General features: G+C 43.6%; 1 protein-coding gene across 1 annotated transcript in view; it reads right to left on the bottom strand.

Moving 5' to 3' along the window:
* URI1 (URI1 prefoldin like chaperone) overlaps positions 1-20,155 on the bottom strand; it is a 58,458-nt gene extending 38,303 nt beyond the window's left edge. The window contains exon 1 of the mRNA XM_084770245.1: positions 19,687-20,155. Coding sequence (XP_084626371.1) covers positions 19,687-19,809 — 123 coding nt within the window. The 5' untranslated portion in view covers positions 19,810-20,155. The remainder of the gene's footprint in view (positions 1-19,686) is intronic.
* Positions 20,156-20,507: the final 352 nt, after the last annotated feature.

Here is a 20,507-nt window from a genome sequence, read left to right as displayed (position 1 = left end):
AGGTTATGGAAGATAGTCTACTTAATGTTTCCAGGAAGCCTTTTTAATTAGTAAATATGTAAATTTGGCACACATGCTTTTCATGTTTAAAAACAAGGCACTGGTAGCATGGCATGTGTTCTTGTCATCACCCGCACGGCTCTGCTGCCTGGTGAGGCTTCCCACTCCTCACCCCTTTTCTTTCCTAAAATAGTACCCCCTAAGCAGACAGACCAGCAACAAAAGTCCATTCCACAATGTACAGGCAACATTCTCACTACCAAGTCTGGGTCCCACATACCATCTAGACCACCAGACACGCTGCACAAACACACACAAGAGCAGCAGGACCCTGGGAGCCGGCGGTCAAAGGAGGCAGATGCAGAATAACCAGGCAGTGAGCCTCATGGAGCCAATTTAAATGATCTGTGAGTTTCTTTTTTAAGATACATATATGTGTACAGATACAATCAAAAATTATACTGTGAGATGTTTTAATTTAACTGCCAAAGGGGGGGGAAATCTAAATAGAAAAAAAAAATTAGATTCCAAGTTGAATATGCCTGAGCTTTAAAACTGACTTTTCTGTAAAGTTAACACCTATTTAATTTTCTTCTGCCAAGGAACTCATGCTAAATTCTTAAAATATTGAATGATCATAAGATAAGGGGTCTGATTCTATAGCAAGTCTCCAAAATCAAGCAAGCAACAAAAGGTGTTTCATCACTTTGTTGACCTCCACAAAAGGCCCCTATGGGAGAACTGATGCCAATTGTGTTTTGTATTTTAAAGATTAAGTGTCCAAACTTACAAATATTATGCCTAAAAGGTCACTGTAGTATTTTTATAAAACGTTACTTGGCAGGCTTGTACTACTGAAGAAACCTAGAAATCCTTTGCCATAGTAACTATACGTTGATATGTGTATGTTTACACAGAAGACAGCAATAAGGCCATAGAAAAGGGACCCTGACCTGACCGTCACATCGTCTGTACACTTAGGCACAGGACTTCATGAGACCGCCCACTCAAACACTCCACTGCCACAGGTCTTAACCTCTTTCTAAAGAAAGGAAGCCTGCTTTTGATATGAAGTAAGTTGTCCTGGGAGAGGGCACGAGAAGTCAGCTGTAAACCCCCAGGTGCACAACCTCTTGGACAAGCCTGCCTCCAACCCGGCAGAGTAACTGTGGCAAGAAGGTCTGGGCCTCTCCAGTCACTGCCGCCACCTCTCCATGCACTCAGCACAGCACTCAAACTCAAAACTATGCCTGAAGAACTGTAAGGCCATTAAACTCATGTTTAAAAGAAAAAAGACCACCTGGTTTTCCTCAGAAATTGTTTTTAAGCATTACTTTAAAAAGGAATGAAGTGAGCGAGCACTCCTATGTTTATTTGTGTTTGTGCTATTTACTTTGATAATGGACCACAAGGGGGCATCAACCCATTCGCCGTCCACGTGCAGGACAGTGCTGGACTGGTGCAGGAGCCTGCAGGGAGGGCCACATGCACTGCGCACTCTGATGCTTCTCTCAGGAAGGCTTTACTTCAAAAGCTGTTCCCAGCGCCTGCGAGCTCGGGTGACTGTGTGGAGAGCAGTTTGGGGGCAGCTCTGCAGGCCGCCTAGCCTCACCAGGTCAGCTCCCCTCGCTGCACTGCAAGCTTCCTCTTAGGCCGCTGAGGGTTATCTCTGACTGAAGGGGGCGGGGACGAGTAAGCATGGTCACCTGAGAGCTTCCTAAAGGGTAAAAAAAACTTTCTAAAAAGGCAGGCTGTCAGCTAAGAAGATATTGAGGATGATTACAACAAAGAACTATATAAAAGTAGTGTTATTTCAACAAAAATCACAACTCTTGCTAGGCTGGTGGCACAACGCCGGTAATCCCAACACTCAGGAAATTGAGACGGGGTATCCACAGGTTTCTAGGTAGCAAGACTGTCTCTAAAAACAAAAATTCAGACAATTACTCATCTTTTAAACAAAGCCTTGAAAGGAGTGAGTCAGGATGCAGCAAACGATAAACTGAGGGTCAGTGTAGTAAAACCAGATCAAAAGAAAGGCAACTCAGGTTCAGCAATTGAGAGAGCTGGCTACTCTTCCAGAGGACCTGGGTTCAATTCCCAGCACCAACAAGGCAGTTCACAATCATCTGTAACACCAGTCTGTAATACACTCATAACTGACATACATGCAGGCAAAACACCAACGCATAAGAAATAAGAATAAATAAATCACTAAAAGAAGAAAGCCAATTCAACGTTACACAACTTTATAGCTGTCATGTACCCAAAGTGAAACTTCCACCAACTCTTTAAATGCAGTTACAGCACAGCATGGCACTTCTTAAAACATGTCCGCAACTCCAGATGCAGGGGAGCTAACTCCCTCCTCACACAGACATACATTTGGGCAAAATACCACTGCACATGAAATAAAAATAAATCATTTAATAAAATTTAAGAAAAACCATTTCAATGTTAAAGCTTTAGCTCAGATAAAATCAAATAGTTTAGCCAAATCTCAGCCAGCACTGGGAGACCCCACACTCCCTCCCACTCCCCTCTCATCTCTTGCTTCCTTACAGATTAGGACTCCTATGATTTGACGCTCAAAATCCCACGTGTTCTGATAACACACACCTTTCTTCTACTGGAAATTTTGAGAGTGTTAACATTCCCAGTCTGTGGCATCCTAAGAATGGAGACATTGACCTGTTCCTGGGATTATTTAAAATAAGTGTCCAGGAACTCCACTACTGGCTGAAAGCTCCAGAGGGCAGAGGTCACATCCACAGAGGCAGTCAGTATATTAATAATCCTTTTTAAAAGTGTGGCTTGCCAGGTGGTGGTGGCCTCCCAGCACTGGGGAGGCAAGATCTGAGTTCAGGGCCAACCTGGTCTACAGAGTGAGTTGCAGGACAGCCAGGGCTACACAGAGAAATCCTATCTCAAAAAACAAAACAAAACAAAGTGTGGCTCTATAACCACAAGCCAAACGTTTCAGGGACAGATTTTATTCACACTAAGAGTGTGGTGTGTTTTAGGGCACACATGCAGTTCTAACTTGGTAGAATATTTGCCAAGCATGAACAGACCCTAGGTGCAATCCCCAGCCCAGCAATGGAGGCGCATACACACCTGAAATCCCAGCACTGGTAAGAAGAAAAATCAGAAATTCAAGGTCATCACCAGCTGTAACTAGTCTGTCTCCACAACAGGAAAGAATCTGGTATGTTTTAGTACACAGCACACATACCCTGCTACAGAATATCCCCTATAAATCTAACATTGGCTACGAAAGCTGAGTATTAATTAGGTGGCCCATTATGTATGGCCATTTCACAGATGACTCTATTCTCAGTGCTTTGCAGGTTTCGAGACTACAGAGGGGCTGAGCTATACTGCTGGATCTAAGGCTGCCTGGACAGCTTGCATACCTACTGTGGCCTAGGAACATCATCATTTCCTGTCCACTTGCATATGTTCCTCTAGAAACACTACTATGTTTCCACTAAGAAAAGGCCTTTACGGAAATCCTTTTGAGCATCTACAGCCCCAGAGTGGAGAAGGCACCATGCCTGCTGCTACCCAAACTAACTGATCCATTTCACATGTGAGGACCACGGTAATAAGAAGGCGTGAAGAGCTCCATAACCAAGAGCCACCCGAGACAACTAGTAGCTAAATAAATGCAAGACAGACAGACAGACAGACAAGACACACACACACACACACACACACACACCCATGGGGGGGGTGAGAGGTGAAAGAGAGAGAGAGAAGGGGGGAGGAGACTTTACACAGCCAATTCTTGCAGAAAGTCCTTTCAAGCATTTCTGTGGTTTACAACTGACTTATAGCCAGTGTGAGCGGAAGAGAATGTGATCGATCAGTCCTGATGCAACTTGATTTGCTGGGGTGGGGGTGGGGGACTCCCTCCTCTGAGAAGTACGGGAGGAGGGCAAACAGGGAACGCAGGTGGGGCTGCGAGGAGAGGAAGGAGGGGCTGTGACTGGGATGTAATGTGAATTACAAAAAAAAAAAAGAGCCAGTGTAGTGAGACTTGTCACACAGATTAGGGTAACAACATGCCTGTGACACTCAAAGGAAACAATTCATTCAACAGAAAATACAAGTGGTTAAAGGGGGGTAGCTCACTAGTAATACAAAAGCAAAATTAAAGCAATCTGAAATACCATTTTGCACTTAGATATACCACTGTCAGTCAGACTGTAGAAAAATTAAGTTAACTATGTAAGTTCAAAACTCCCTGAAAACTAGAAACACCAGATAGGTAAGAAAATCGAAAGAAAGAAAGAAAGAAAGAAAGAAAGAAAGAAAGAAAGAAAGAAAGAGGGGGGGCAGGCCTTTAATCAGAGGCAGGCAGATCTTTGTGAATTTGAGGCCAGCCTCGTCTACAAAGGGAGTCCAGGACAGCCAAGGCTACACAGAGAAACCCTGTCTTAAAAAAGAAAAAAGAAAATCACACTTTTAAAGGCAGCCGAGAGTTGTCAACCTAACAGAAAAGGGACTAGAAATTTAGAGGGAACTGAGAAAACAGGGCTGATCTCTGAAGTCATGGGTTTTCTGTGCCTAGGTTAGACTTGAGCATTATGGCGGGCCCTGAGCAAACTACCACAGCTGAGGGCAGAAGCAGACAGGAGTGCCTAACAAGACAGAGAACCGTAAGACCTAAGAGTATGTAAGCATATGGCTGGTTTCCATGCAAGGATGCCTGTCAAATCCTAAAGCTAAAAAGGCCAAAAGGCTAAATCAAAATTTTGAGAAGTTGTAATAAAACAAAAACTAAAGAGTCCATAAGCTTCCAAAACTGTAAACAAGCTGAGCTCTCAGAGTTCAGAAGGAACCAAAAAGAGCAGAGCACTCACTACAGCAGGCACCTGGCCCTCACTCAGCTCAGCCCCCACCAGGAGCAGGCTAACCCTCATCAGATCACACCTTGCCTATGTAAAGGCAGGTGAAGCCTCTTCCAGAACTTTCCTCAGACATATCTACCATTCCTGCATTTAACCCAAAATGACTACAATGCCACAACAGAAGCACAGGACCAAACAGCAGGTACAAGAAAGGAATCAAAACAGAAAACTTACACAATCTGCACAACAGCATCAATAAACTAGGCCACTAAAACTACAACGTACATGTGCAAAAGGACACAAGAAAAGATATGAGAAGAAAATTTTCACTAGAAATCTCTTTTTAAAAAAGAATTAAATGGCTGTGGTTCTAGCTCATTGGCAGAACACCTGCCAAGCAAGTGCAAAGCCCTAAATCCATTCACCAGACAGAAGCGGAGGAAGGGAGGGAAGCTGGCAGGCAGGCAGTCAAAAAGAGAAAGAAAGAAAGACCATACAACTGAAGTGTCTAAAATTACCATAGCCAATGTAACAGAGACTAAGCACAACGTAAGTCAGTATTTCTTTTTTTTTTCTTTTTTCTTTTCTTTTCTTTTTTTTTTTGGTTTTTCGAGACAGAAGGTTTCTCTGTGTAGCCTTGGCTGTCCTGGACTCACTTTGTAGACCAGGCTGGCCTCGAACTCACAGCGATCGGCCTGCCTCTGCCTCCTGAGTGCTGGGATTAAAGGCATGCGCCACCACGCCGGCTTAGTCAGTATTTCTTAACACCTGTGCACAGCAGTGTCGTTAGAACTTTGGCTGTGGCTGGAGGTGAGAGGCCAGAAACGGCAGACAGCCTTCAAGGAGCAACAACAAATTAAGTTAGAGCTAACTTAAGCATATAAATTGCCACAAGCTGGAAGACAACAGAATAAATCCTTGAAGTACTAAAAAAATAATAGCTGAAGACTCTATCATTGTTAGTATATGCACAACAAACACATCCTCCAACATGAAGGAAAAACTGAAAGATTTCCAACAGGTAACTGAGAAGTTCACTGATTTTCAGTCTTCAGTAACATGCAAAAAGAACCCCAGAGCAGCTGCAATAGTTGGGTCACAGGGATGGGTATCAAGATGAATACCAGCCACCACATGCAACAATTAAATACAGCGTTAAAATTACCAAAATGCACACCATCAAAATGTACTGAAGCAATAAGCAAGACATTGCACCTTCAGTACCAGCACTCAGAAAGTAAAGGCAGCTGGATCTCTGAGAGTTCCAGACCAGTCAAAGCTATTGATTGAAACCCAAGCTCAATCAATCAATCAGTCAGTCAATATGAGAAGAAGGGGGAAAGGAAAAAAAAAAAAAAGAGGTAGGGTGAGTAAACGATTGCATGCTGGACCTGCGTGGGACAAGCCTAATATAAAGTCGTAGCACACTGAATATTAAGGAACACACAGTACAGTGCAAATGCAGTTTAATGATCTATCATGAAGATACTAATAGGAAGAAATAATAACTCAAAGATAGACAAGATGAAAAAAGACAGAGAAACATTAAGAAAGTAGATAAAACAGAATACCACTTCACACATATCAGGCTGGCCACCATTTAAAAGATAAAACAGAAAACAGCAAATATTGTTGCGTTTGTAGACAACTGCTCTGGGAAGGTAAAAGTGCACAGTCACTGTAGAAAGTCATGTGGCAGTTCCTCAAACACTAAACACAGACACCTACTCTATGATCCACACTGTATGTAGCCTCTGATTACACTCAAAGCAGAGGCAAGGAAAGCTACAAAGTCCAAGTATCACTAGGATGATTGCTGGGAGTAAGACAAAATAGCATAGAGGGTAAAAAACAGATTTAAGCTGCTCAAGGTTGTATTGTGAAGCCTTGTATTATAAAAGAACCTCAATTATTCGTGTGATAGCCAGGTAAAGAAATAAGCTAAGAGAAACGAACACTGTTTTATAAAAATAACTTCAATACATAACCTTCAAAATGGAGGCAGTGTAAGTGTCCACCTTCAGAGAAGTATCGTATAAAACAATTTCTAACACATTGTTGAACACAATGAACTATTACTAACCCTTAAAAAGGAATAATTCTGGACCAGTAGCAGTGATATTCTGAGGCATGAGCATGAGTTCCAGGCAATTCTAAGACACACAATAAAGCAAGCCTGCAGACGGGGGGACTGCCTGCCTACCCAGGTCTTGTCTTAAAACCCAAACAGCGCTGGAAAGCCGGCTGGCTCTGCGGCTAAAAGCACTTGCCATGAGGTCCTAGGTGTGAACGCCTAGAATCCACATAAAATCCAAACAACACACAAACACCTGCAATCCTAGGTTCCTACAAGGAGATGGGAGGCAGAGACAGGAGAAGCCTAGAAACCCAAAGGCCAGCCAGCTATCTAGTGTATGCAGCAGCCACAACAGACAGCCTCAAGGAATGTGGCAGGCAAGGACTAACGCTGGCAGCTGTCCTGACCTCCGAACGCACGCCATGGCAAGTGCAGATGCAGAGCCACATTCATAAACACACAGATACAAAGAAATGCACACACAAGTACACATGCAGGCACTTACATCATACACACACAGCAAATGGGAGGATTATCATAAATGCTACAACATGCATGCTTTGAACATATTACACTAAGTCAAACAGGCCAGTACAAACAAGACAAAGCTACAGGACTACTTACATGAGCTACCTGGATTAGTCAAATGCAGAGACAGAAAAAGCAAAAAGGTATTTGTCCATAGATAAGTAAGATAGAAACCAGAGCTATTGTTTAATATTATAATCTAGTTTTCCAAAGTTAGAAAAAAGTCTTAGAGACAGTGATGTCTTTTTTACAACAAATTTTAAAATAAAAAGTAAAATCAAATAGAAAAGTGATAGGTTTCAATGGTTATGTCTAGATGACATAACTGCTCTAAATAAAAAAGATGCCAACTGACAATTAAAACCACAACTACATGCTTTTTATAATAAAAATACTTCAAACACAAATACTGAAGTTAAAAATGACAGATCACAACTGTATACTAATATCTAATAAAAGTGATTTGAAGACAAGAACATATTCAGATAAACTAAAAAAATAAAATAAACATTAAAAATGGTAAAAAAAGTCAACTGACCAGAAGTTATGACAATCCTAAACTGTACACAATAAACATGACAGATTTATAACCATAACGAAGAAAGTAATATACACCTCTTGATAGCCCAGAGCACTAGAAAAGGATTACCATAAAGCACACAAACAAAACATTCAACCAACTGGAGCTAGCAGAAGACATGCCAAACTCAAGAACTTAGAAATTAAATTTATATGCAAAAGAGAAAGAACGAATGAAAAAGAAAAAATGATTTACCAATAATTATATTCAACCATAAAACAGGAATCATAGTCCAATTTTCAATTATATGTTCTTTGATCATAGTAAATTAAATATGGATATCAGCAACAGAAAATACTCAATATTTATAAGTTAAAGAACATAGGTCTAAGTAACTCATAGGTCAATAAATACAACAGATATTAAGAAACAGATTTTGGGGGTTTTTGTTCAGTTTGGTTGGTTTTTTTTTTTGTTGTTGTTGGCTTTCCCCTTTCGAGACAGGGTTTCTCTGTGTAGCTTTAGCTGTCCAGGATGGCCTCACTCACAGACATTTGCCTGCCTCTGCCTCTGCCTTCTAGAGTTCTGGGAATCCAGGTGTGTACCACCACACCCAGCAAGAAACAGTTTTAACTGATAATGAAAATGACCTAGAATATAGATGAAGTACCTAAGACAATGATGAGAAAAAAAAAATCAAACTGCAAAGTATGAAAGAAAAGCCAGGCTCTCTGTGAGTTCAAGGCCAGCTGTTCTACAAAGCGAGCCCGGGACATCTAGGGCTGTTGTTACACAGAGAAATCCTGTCTCAAAAAAAGCAAAAAAAGCCGGGCGTGGTGGCGCACGCCTTTAATCCCAGCACTCGGGAGGCAGAGGCAGGCGGATCGCTGTGAGTTCGAGGCCAGCCTGGTCTACAAAGCGAGTCCAGGACAGCCAAGGCTACATAGAGAGACCCTGTCTCGAAAAACCAAAAAAAAAAAAAAAAAAAAAAAAAAAAAAAAAAAACCCAAAAAAGAAAGAAAAAAGTAAATGTTAATAATTTTTAACAACAAGGGGAAAAAATCTTAAAGGAAGAAAAATTTTAAAGCAGAAGTTGATGAAGGAAAAAACGTATTTATAAAATAGAAAAATTAACAAAGCCAAAAGTTGATCCTTGAGACAATTTTTTTGCCTGATAAACTCCTAGGAAGACAAATCAAATGATAAATAACAGCAAGTTTTAAAATTCACTATCAAATTACTGGTTTAAAAAAATATGTTACATGTAATATATTATATGCAATATAATATATAAATATCACTTTCCTAAACTGACACAGTAAGAAATGGAAAACTCGAATAGTCCTTTAGAAAACAAGTTTGTCTATGTTTTTAGAACTATAGTAGGCCCAGACCATTCCATTAACATCTTCCAAACATTTGCTAGAAATACTATCAGAAGGGACTAGAGAGGTGGCTCTGTAGGTGACAACACTTGCTGCTCTTCCAGAAATCTGAGTTCAGTTCCCAGCACCCACCCTGGATGGTTTACAACTGCCTGTAACTCCAGTTACACAGGCTCCAACAACTAACACCTTCTTCTGGCTTCCAAGAGCACCTGCATGAATATGGTGCACATAAACTCTGTCTTGAAAAACAAGGAGGGGAGAAGAGGCAGATACACACACACACACACACACACACACACACACACACACAGAGTCTAGAACATCACGGTCCAGCTATGCCACTTCAGGGACTGCAGCGAAAGGGAGCATACTAAAGAGATGTGCACAGCCTTCATACAGCTGCCCTAGCCGTAACAGTAAAGACATGGAATCAGTCTGATCGTCAACACAGACCGAATAAGAAAATGGGGCATAACAATAATACTTGGAGCAGCTCAGTGGGTAAAGCACTTGCCTAACAGGCACACAGCCTTGAGGTCAATGCCCAAGACACCATGAACCAGGCATGCTGACACAAGCCTACAATCCCAGCACTCGGGGTGGAGAGTCAGAGAGTGGAAGCCATCCTTAGGTAACACAGCAGTTCAACATCAGTGTGGATTCAGACTCTATCCCAAAAAGACACTATTCCGCACTAAAGAAGGGGGTGGGGGGGCTGTGTTGTCTGCAAAACAGGCCAGATTCAGACAAGTTGTGCAGGGTTTCTGTGTTGCTCTGTCTTTCATATGGAAACCACACACTGGGTTAAGAGGAAGACATGCAAGCAGCAGGGTGGCGACTGGGGAGGAGACCGGACATGAGAACACACAAGACGGAGTCAGATCAAAGCGCATACACACAGGAGGAAGACAGCAGTGAAATTACTTGTTAATAACATGAAATTTTAATGTAGAAGGTTAGTAACAGAAAATGATTACCTGTGCAGTGGAGTATTAGACAAGTATAAAATAGGGTATCTCTAGGAAGTAGAAAGTTACTGGCTATTTCATTTAATAAGATAAACAAGAGGCAAAATAGACTGTGCTACCTTTTGTGTAAGGAGGCAGGTGGAGGTGAAGGGGAGTGTCACTTGTTTAAAGGACAGACGACAATGAGGTAAACCAGAAATAAATTTAAAATAGTTATCTATGACAGCACACAGGAGTTGTGATTTCGAGCCATGTAAATGTTTTATATGTTAATAACACAAATGTGAGAGATTAAAAGGAAAATATTAATAAATTTAACACAATCCAAAAGTTCACCTCAAAAGAGTTAATTCTGGAAGAGCTAATGAAATTACACACACACACACACACACACACACACACACACACACACACACACACACAATCCTGCCATTAAGCTTTCAAGGTGGCCCAATGGGTAATCCCCAGAACCCACAGACAGAATAGACTGCACAAAGATGGACCCTGACCACCATGCACACAGACACCACAGCATACACACACAACACTAAATAAAACCTAAAAGAAAAATTTTAACTTTGGTGCATTAAACGACGTTACCAAAAAGATAAGTTAAGAAGTCAGGAAAAACATTGTAAGTTACATATTAAAGTTTAAAATCCAGATATATGTAAGTACTGTAACTCAACAACAAAATGACAGACCAATTAAAATATGGGCAAAAGATCTGAATAGAAATTTCTCCAAGAGGATGCACAAATGGCCAATGGGCATGTGAAGAGTTGGGCAACAGCCTTAGTCATTAGAGAAACAGCAGCTGTAAGCACACTGCAATTCCTCTTCAAGCCTATTAAGACAGCCATAGCTGGAAAGACGGGAGAAATGTGGACGAGGGTGTGCAGACACTGGCACGCTCGCAGACTGCCAGTGGGAATATGGCTGCCCAGCTCCTGTGGGAAGTGGGTCCTGTTACTACAGGACTGAACCACTCTCCTCCCATGAAAACAGAGACTCAGATGCTTAGCTCAGAACAGCACTGTTCGCCAACAGCCACAAGGCAGGAAGAGCCTGTGTGTCCAGCAGGTGAAAAGCAAGCCAAGGACCCATGGATGGACAGTGGAATGTTAGTCAGGGATAAAAGAGTAAGCTTAACAAAACAAGCCTGGAGAAGGTGTCAGGCGGGGCAGGTCAAAGGCTGATTAGTACCCATACATGGTCCCAACTGCAGGACAAACCTAGAACACAGGAATCCAAATAGAACATAAAGTACAGGCTGCTGGAGAAGGACGGCAGGCAGCATGGGACAGCGGTGCTTATGACTGCGGCCTCTGTGTGCAGAGATCGAGCGGTGCGGGAAACTGTGTGTGTGTGTGTGTGTGTGTGTTTGTGTGTGTGTGTGAGAGAGAGACCGTTCAGCTCTAAAGACAAATGCAATCACAAAATTTGCAGGAAAACGGATGGACTTAGAATGTATGATATTGAAGTCACACAATCTCAGAAAGAAAAAAGGACACGTTCTCCCACAAACGTGTAATCTCGCCAATATGTGTATGTAAACAAAGACACTTGTAGTTCAGTGTAACAAATAGAAAAGAAAACAAGAAAGGCTAAAACAGGGCATGAGAAAGGAAGGTTTCCCACCTTGAAATACTGTATATTAAAACTCCCCCCAAACCCAAGGCTTAGGTTGTCTCATGGCTCATGACCGACATGGCACAGAGGAAACAGAAGCTGCAAACAGTAAGGCCTGCACAGCTCCCACCTACAAAATGAACTGCACCTCACACGACACAGCGAGCATTCTTACAACTCCTCCTTCCTTGAAAACGGAAGAGCGGGAGATGCTCGCTCAGTGGTTAGGAGCTCTTCTTGGTTTGCGTAAAACCCTGATTCAGTTCTCAGCACCCACAGGCTGTTCACAACCCTGTTACTCCAGTCCCAGGGAATCCATGGCCTCTTCTGATCTCATTAAGGACTACCTACATGCAGAAAAAACATTCATATGTATAAAAACAAAACAAGCCGGGTGTGGTGGTGCACGCCTTTAATCCCAGCACTCAGTAGGCAGAGGCAGGAAGATTGCTGAGTTCAAGGCCAGCCTGGTCTAGAAAGGGAGTCTAGGACAGCCAAGGCTAACAGAGAGACCCTATCTCCAAAAACCAACCAAACAAACAAACAAAAAAATTTTTAATGGGAGGGAAAAACAGCTGGGTACTACAGGCCTGTGACCCCCACACTGGGAAGGCGGAAACAGAAAGCTCCTCAGTTCTAGGGCAGCCTGGGCTACACGGGAAGACCCTGTCTCAAAACAAACAGAAAACAACGTCAACACTGGAATTATCAAATAGACTCATCTCAACCTGTAATTTTTCAACTCAGGAAAAAAACATTTTCTAAACTTCAATATTCAATCATTAAAGCTCTCAGGAAGCTGTTATAAGGAAATTTTCTTTTGTTTGTTTGTTTGTTTTGTTTTGTTTTAGACAGAGTTTATCTGTGTAGCCCTGGCTGTCCTGGAAGTTACTCTGTAGACCAGGCTGGCCTCGAACTCCGAGATCTGCCTGCCTCTGCCTCCCGATTGTGCGCCATCACTGTCCAGCTAGGAAACTTTATCTGATAAGAAGCAAATATAAATTGGGCACATTGGTATGTGTCTATGATTCACCTACTTGGCAGAGATGGGAGCATTGCAAGACTGAAACCAGCCTGGGCTAGCTGGCAAAACCTTGTCTCAAAATAAAAAATTAAAAAGCACCAAGGGATGTAGCTCAGTGGAGTAAAGCACAAAACACTAGGTTCCATCTCCAGCACCACCAAAAGGCAAAATAAGTAAATAAATAAGCAAGCAGGTGTACTGACAATAAACACCTCCTTGGCCTTTGTTTCCTAGATAGTTACTCCTGAGGCTAGCTATGTAAGTTACATTTGCAAGCCCAATAGTACCAAAGGCAGGAAAACCCCAAAAGCACAATGACTGGGAGAGACAAGGCAATCTCAAATTAATACCACTAAATTTACACTACCAGATGTCAAGAGAACTTCCAGGGCCAGCACGATGGCTCAACGGATGAGAGGCACTTGCTGGGCGAGCACGGCCACCTGAGAACCAAGGCCACAGTGGTGCTGATTTCACAGACACACCAGAGCACACACGTGAACACATACAGAATAAGAACAAGTAACTCTTGGGAGGATAACTTAGAAAGCCGTAATGATTAACAGCAGAATCTTGGCCACAGGAATAACAAGCCATCAGAGCCGACTTGAAAGACAAATCATAGCCATCACCTGTCATAACCAAGAGGACAAGGAAGTAGAAAAGCAAGCACCCTAGTGAACGGTGACGTGGCACCTAAACACCTAGATGCAGAACAGAGAGACTGCCTCAATCCCTAAGTGAACCCAAATCAATAATGAACTAACGGCTGATCTCAACATGCAAGGTAGTATTTACAACGTAAGTCCGGAACATGAGTAGAAATGATGTCCTAACAACAGGACTGGGGGCCGGGCGGTGGTGGTACACGCCTTTAATCCCAGCACTTGAGAGGCAGAAGCAGGTGGATCTCAGAGTTCCAGGCCAGCCTGGTCTACAAAGTGACTTCCAGGACACTTCCACAGAGAAACCCTGGTCTTGAAAAACGAAAATAACAAAAACAAAAAAACAGGACTGGGACGGAGCTCGGTGGTAAAGGACTTGCCAAATGCCCACAGTTCCATTTCCAAGCAAACACTGACTAACTACAAAGGAAATAAAATCAACAATTCTAGCTCACCAAAGGACAACATTACAGAATGTTAACTCAAGCCTCAGACCAGCAAGAAATTTACAACCCATAATTAAAAATGAACTCTTATCAAAAATGTATAAACTGTTACTGTGAATCAACTAGAATGTGACAAATACTCCCACAGAAAGTAGAAAAGCAACCAGTGGCTATTTTCTTTTGAAGAAGCTAAAAGTCAACACTGCTCAAAAACACTGGAAAAGATAATCAACCTCAGTCATGACTAGGATGACTAGCAATATGAAAGAGATGGACACTACCACAGGTGTTAAAGTAGTGAAAAATGTAGAGACCCTCGACTGTACATCACAGCTGGCAGGCGTGGAAACTGGTGTGACCACTTCCTAGGAACAGCAATGCAAGCAGAACCACCCCACGAGATGGTCCAGCAAAAACTACAAACAGCTCAAACTATTCAACTGGGAATCAGTGTTCATGATGACTCCAGCACAGGGCTCGGCCTGGACAGAGTGGACTCCCGGCAACGTGAGCCTGGCCCTCCCTTCTTCACACACGCGCGACAAAAGGACACTTACAACTGAAGAACAGTCGCAAATGTGTTCCAATGGCTTCTCTTGCAAAAATGAAATTCAAAACCCTTAGTGAAGAGAGCCAGCAGTGCTCTCAGCCTGACTCACTACCATCTGCTTAAAACTCTTCTCCAAAATGTCTTCCTCCACACAGGCCCACGCCCACTCCCTGAGGTTTCTGCTGTAATGAAACCGCACTACATGACTTCTATGCGGAGCCTTGTCCGCCAGCCCATGCCTCTCAGTACGCTTCTGCTTATCCTCAACAATCACTTACCATCAGGCGTGTAAATGTGCCTTCTACATGTCTCCCCCAGAGCGACCTCTTCGTGTGACACCCTGAGCTCTCAGCACAACATGCTGGCACTCAACAAGTGTCAGGTGACTGAATCCTCTGACTTGGATTCCAATTACTGTACTGACAAGAAAGAGTTCCTTAAACCAACATGAATTCACCAAGACAAAAATGCTAATCTTAGTGGAAGATTCCACTAATGTTCGCCTTCAAGAAAAGATTAAAATATTTATTTCTACAGCATCTAATTCTCCAAATTTCTAGTAAAAGGAAGACATTAGTTAGTTCAAATTCCAAGCGATAATTACTTCAGGCCCTCAGTGTTAAAGAAAGTATCCTAATGATCTTCCCTCTCTCACTGCTGTCCTGAAAATAGCCTGTGGAAACATACTGTATCCTGTTCCCTCAGATAATAAAAACCTACTACTGAAGCCTAATAGTGTCTACAGATATGAATGAAACACTATCCCAGAAATGTGGCCTTAGCCAAGAAACCAAAGTTCAGTCCTGTAACGGATATTGGGGGAGAGGACCCACCATAGAGGAACCCATATTACTTTACCACAGTCCTGTCCCTGATGCTGGGGAGAAGGGGAACCCAGGCTGCATAAACTCCATGGACTGGACATCTTTCTACCAAACCTTTATACATGTGGCTCACAACACTACATGGTGTGGTAGCACATACCTGAAATTCCAGCACTGGGGAGGCTGAGGCAGGCAAGTTTAAAGCTAACCAGGGCTATATACTAAGACCCTATCTCAAGAAGCAAAGTAAAACAAAACAAAAGATAATCCGAGTTTCTCTCTTCTCTTTTACCAGAAAGATTATGCAAAATCTTTGAGAAAAGCCTAACTGGGAAATGTTTTCAGTAAATTAAATGAACACTAGAGTAACTAAGAAATAAACCTATGTAACTGGTTGGTATTCAAAACCTAGGCAATGCCGGGCGTGGTAGGGCACGCCTTTAATCCCAGCACTCAGGAGGCAGAGGCAGGTGAGTCACTGTGAGTTCGGAGGCCAGCCTGGTCTACAAAGTGAGTCCAGGACAGCCAAGGCCACACAGAGAAACCCTGTCTCGAAAAAACAAAACAAAAACAAAACAAAAAAATCCCTAGGCAATATTTATTTTTATGCTTAGCAATTAAGGATATTATAACAAACCTGTTTGCACAGAAATTAAGTTTCAACACCTTTATTGAAAACCGAAATCACCAGGCAGTGGTGGTGTACACTTTTAATCCCAGCACTCAGGAGGCAGAGGCAGGTAGATTGCTTTGAGTTCAAGGCCAGCCTGGTCTACAAAGCGAGTCCAGGACAGCCAAGGATACATGAAATCCTGTCTTGGGGGGGGGGGGGAGGAATAATAACAAGTTTTAACAAAGAGAGAGAGAGAGGGGTTTGACCGTCACCACTGACTGCATACATGAAAGTGAAAACAGTATTAACACGCTGACCCTGACCCTGTCCATCTACTTCCGCCCTCACTTCCTCGCTCTCTGGGGATGGTGGAGCTCATTCAGGCTGTGTTGATCCTTTTCTTCAAGCTGCCAAATTTTCATCCGTTGATTCAGTGTTCTAGTACCAGCCAGGACCAAACAAGGAAAGGCCAGGATAAAACCTGGTCCCTTAGTGGTATCTCAAAGAAACGACGGCATTAGCTTAAGCATTTTCTACAGTCCGCAAGCCTGGTACTGAGAAATGCTCCCTAAACCTTCACAGAATAAGCTCAGATCCCTTTCTGCAGCCAAAACCAGTAAAGTAGATACCGCCATGAAACCATCAAAACAAAACATCATTTTGTTCAAAGTTTACTTCCCTCTCATGGAACCCACACCGGGAAAGGAAGACTGACAGACATAAAGGGTACTAGGTGACCATGGATACAAAGCTACTGTGACATTTTTCCACTTATATTCAGAGTGTCAAATGCTTCTGCTTTTACACCAGAGGCAGCAGGACTGTTAACACTGAGTTGGCTTTAAAACCTAAGCAAAGTCCCTCACAAAATCACCAGTTCACTATTTACAAAGCAAAGCTTTCCTTTGCAAAACTCTAATTAAAGCTCAGCTATCTCACCGGTGTGTTTTGTTAAGGCCTTGTGAATCTCCTGTCAACCATGCAGATTTTTCGATCAGTCTGTTAAGTAAATACTGAAGGGCCTTATTATGAACTGGGAGGCATTTTACATAACCAAAACAGATAAGCAGGTTTAGTTTTTATGCCAAATTAACATTAACACAAGACCGGACTGACTATGGTCCTGAGTATTGAGGTCCATATCCACTGAAAACAGTCTCCCTTTGGATTTAACAGCCAAGTCAGGTACTTCCCTCAAGTATGAGATTAACCCACAACAGCAAGCTGTTCAGAACACCCCAAAGCACCCTTTGTATTCCACTCACACCAGCATCAAAATAAAACACAGGCTCTCCCTTCCTTTAAAAAAATGATACATGGGAGGAAACATACTGTCAGCATGACTCAAACTTTACACTATAAAGGCAACGGACACACGGTCTACCTCTACCCATTACACATCCTCCTAAGAAAGGTAAATTGTTTTGTCAACAGTACCGAGGCTTTCTGTGGGGCTTTTTTCCTTCTTTTCATGTATTTTCCTTTCTCAAAATCTGTTTCCTCTTTTTAAGAAATAAAGGATTGGGCCGGGCATGGTGACGCACACCTTTAATCCCAGCACTCAGGAGGCAGAGGCAGGTGGATCACTGTGAGTTCGAGGCCAGCCTGGTCTACAAAGGGAGTCCAGGACAGCCAAGGCTACACAGAGAGACCCCGTCTCCGAAAACCAAAAAATAAAAAATAAAATAAAGGGATTAAGTCAGGTCTGATGTCACAGGTATGAAATCCCACCTACTTAAGAGGCTGAGTCTAGAAGGTCACAGCTTTAAGTCCAGGGCTACAGCGGGAGTTCAAGGCCAGCCTAGACAACTTAAAGAGAACTTGTTTCAAAAATTAAAAAGTGGGTTGATAATATAGCTCTCCTAGACGCGTAAATTCATAGGAAAGCAAATGTTTGTCTTGTTCTTTAGATTACACTAAGCCAGGTTTAGTAGTTCTTAAGTTGCCATCTTTAAGAACTACAAGCTTAAAACCCAGTAATTGTATTATATATTAGGAAAAATGGAAAAATCTAATGCAACAAAAAAACAAAAAACAAAAAGGATAAGGAACAGGAGCCAACCAAAGTAGGAAAGCCTCCTACAATTTGTTAACAGGTGGTTTCCAAGCCTAAAAAGCCTTCATTTAGCTAACCTAAGTATAACTTCGTAACCATACTTCATAGACATTTTTGCATAGGTATATATTTTTAAAAAGTAAAAAGTTTGGATTTCACAGCAAAAACTCAAGCTTAGATGGGGTAGGAGCTCACAAGGCCCCACCCTTAACTGAGATGTTGTGGTGACTGGTAAGCTGCCCATGCTCCAGTAGATGGTTCTACCCAAACACATATAGGCAACACTAGGGGAATGAGTTATTTTTAAAAAGAAAAACAATATGAAGTTGGAAGGGGGGGACTCAAAGGGAGAAAACAAATGTGAAATAAATATATACATATTTAAAAAATTCCCAAGGAGTACATTACAAATAAATAACATGAATAACGTTTGCAAATAAAACTATTTAAATATCAAAAAAAATGGAGCTTCTCAAATCCTTATGGTTTTGATGCAACTTCATAAACATTTATAATACATGAGAATCTCTCAATTCGACATGGGGCGTTTAAGCAAATTAAATGTCTCTTTTCAAAGAATTCCAAGGTACATTAGGAGACTCAACTTGAAAAGCTATACAGAATCCACGGGACACTTTCACATTTAACAATCAGGCTGCAGTTCTTAACTCCAGCACACTTCCTTTACACACACACACACACACAAACAAAACCATTTGGAAATTCAAAGCAATCTCCTCTCCTCCAGTAGTTAAAAAAAAAAAAGGTCTCAGCCGGGCGTGGTGGTGCACGCCTTTAATCCCAGCACTCGGGAGGCAGAGGCGGGCGAATCGCTGTGAGTTCGAGGCCAGCCTGGTCTACAAAGTGAGTCCAGGACCGCCAAGGCTAACAGAGAGACCCTGTCTCGAAAAACAAAAAACAAAAAAAACAACAAAAAAAAAAGTCTCATTTATTATAGGCTTGAAGTTAAAAAACTTAAAACAAAGGCCTTCTCTCTTGTTGACTACTAAACCCCAAAAGCTCTGGGATTGCACAGGAAGTGCATCATCACCAACGTAGTCAAACTTGGACGCTCGCTCAAATTAAAGACCCCACGTGAGCGCGTGTGCGCGCGTGGGTGTATGTACACACAGTTCAGCAACGTTTAAGCTACAGGGGTACAGGGGACAACCACTTCCCCTAACCGTGCAATCTCGCCACCAAAAAGATAAAATAAAATAAAATAAAATAAAAATCGTCACGCTCTCCCAAAATATGCTCAACCATTCCAGGCTATCCCCATCCCCCGCACGCCCTGCACGCCCCGCAACGCTTCCGGGGAAGGTCAAAGGGCTACAGACAAAAGACAACAAATGCACGTGACAAAAGTTTCTCTCCCCGCTCCCCCACTTCCTCCCCCGCCGCGGGGGTCCCCGCAGCCGGAAGCCGCGCGGCTCGCACGTGGGGCTCCCGGTCCCGCGTCGGGAGAGGTTGGCCAGAGTCTCCGCGGCCGCAGGCGGAAGCCGGCGAGGACCGGAACCGAGCGCGGCCTCCTGTTACCTTTTCCTGCTCCTCGCGGAGCCGCGCCACCTCCGGGGCGCGCAACGGCGCGGCGGCCGAGGCCTCTGCAAGGGGCCGGGGCTCGGGCTCCGGCTCGGGCTCCGGTTCGGACTGGGGCTCCATGCTCGGCGCCGCAGCCGCCGCGGCCTCAGCGAGGCGAACGAGTCCTAAACAAGTGTTTATAGAGGCGGCGTGGCCGGCGGGTGCACAGCGCCCGCGCGCTCGCCCTCATGCACCGCGCGCCGCTCCCCGAGGAGGCCGCGCTCGCCGCCTTCGCCGCTGCCTCCGGGGCCGCCACTCGCGTCCGGGCTACCCGCGGCCGCATCTCACACGCGCATGCCGCCGCCGCTGCCGCCTCCGCCGCCGCTCGCCTCGGAGCAGCAGGCCCTACGGCGAGCGCGCCACGTTCTTCTTCTTCTTCTTCTTCACCCCCGTCCCGCGACAGCCGCGCCTCCGCGTACGCCCCGCCCCTCGCCCCGCCCGCGCAGGACGCCGGGAAGTTAGCGGGCCCCGCCCTCGTGGGCGGAGCTAGTGCAAGGGGCGGGGCCTCGGGGGGCAGGGTGGAAGCTGAGCCGCTCGGGATGCGCTCTCAGGATGAGAGAGGGCCGGAAAGCTGCGTGTCCCTACTTGCTCCGCGCTGCCTGTGGTGGTAGGAACTTAATTTGAGCACTGAGGCTGTTTCATAAGCTCATTTAATCTTTATCGAATTCAACTGGTTTCCCATGCCTTTTAATGAACTAATGTGTTTTAATGAGCTAAAATGCACAATATACAACTATATTTTGCTTATGTATTAATTACTGTACATATTATAACTTTCC

This window comes from Acomys minous, assembly GCF_964271855.1.
Source record: "Acomys minous genome assembly, chromosome: 20".
NCBI lineage: Eukaryota > Metazoa > Chordata > Mammalia > Rodentia > Muridae > Acomys > Acomys minous.
Note: the sequence above shows the minus strand (reverse complement) of the source record. Positions and strands in the feature narration are given on the sequence as shown.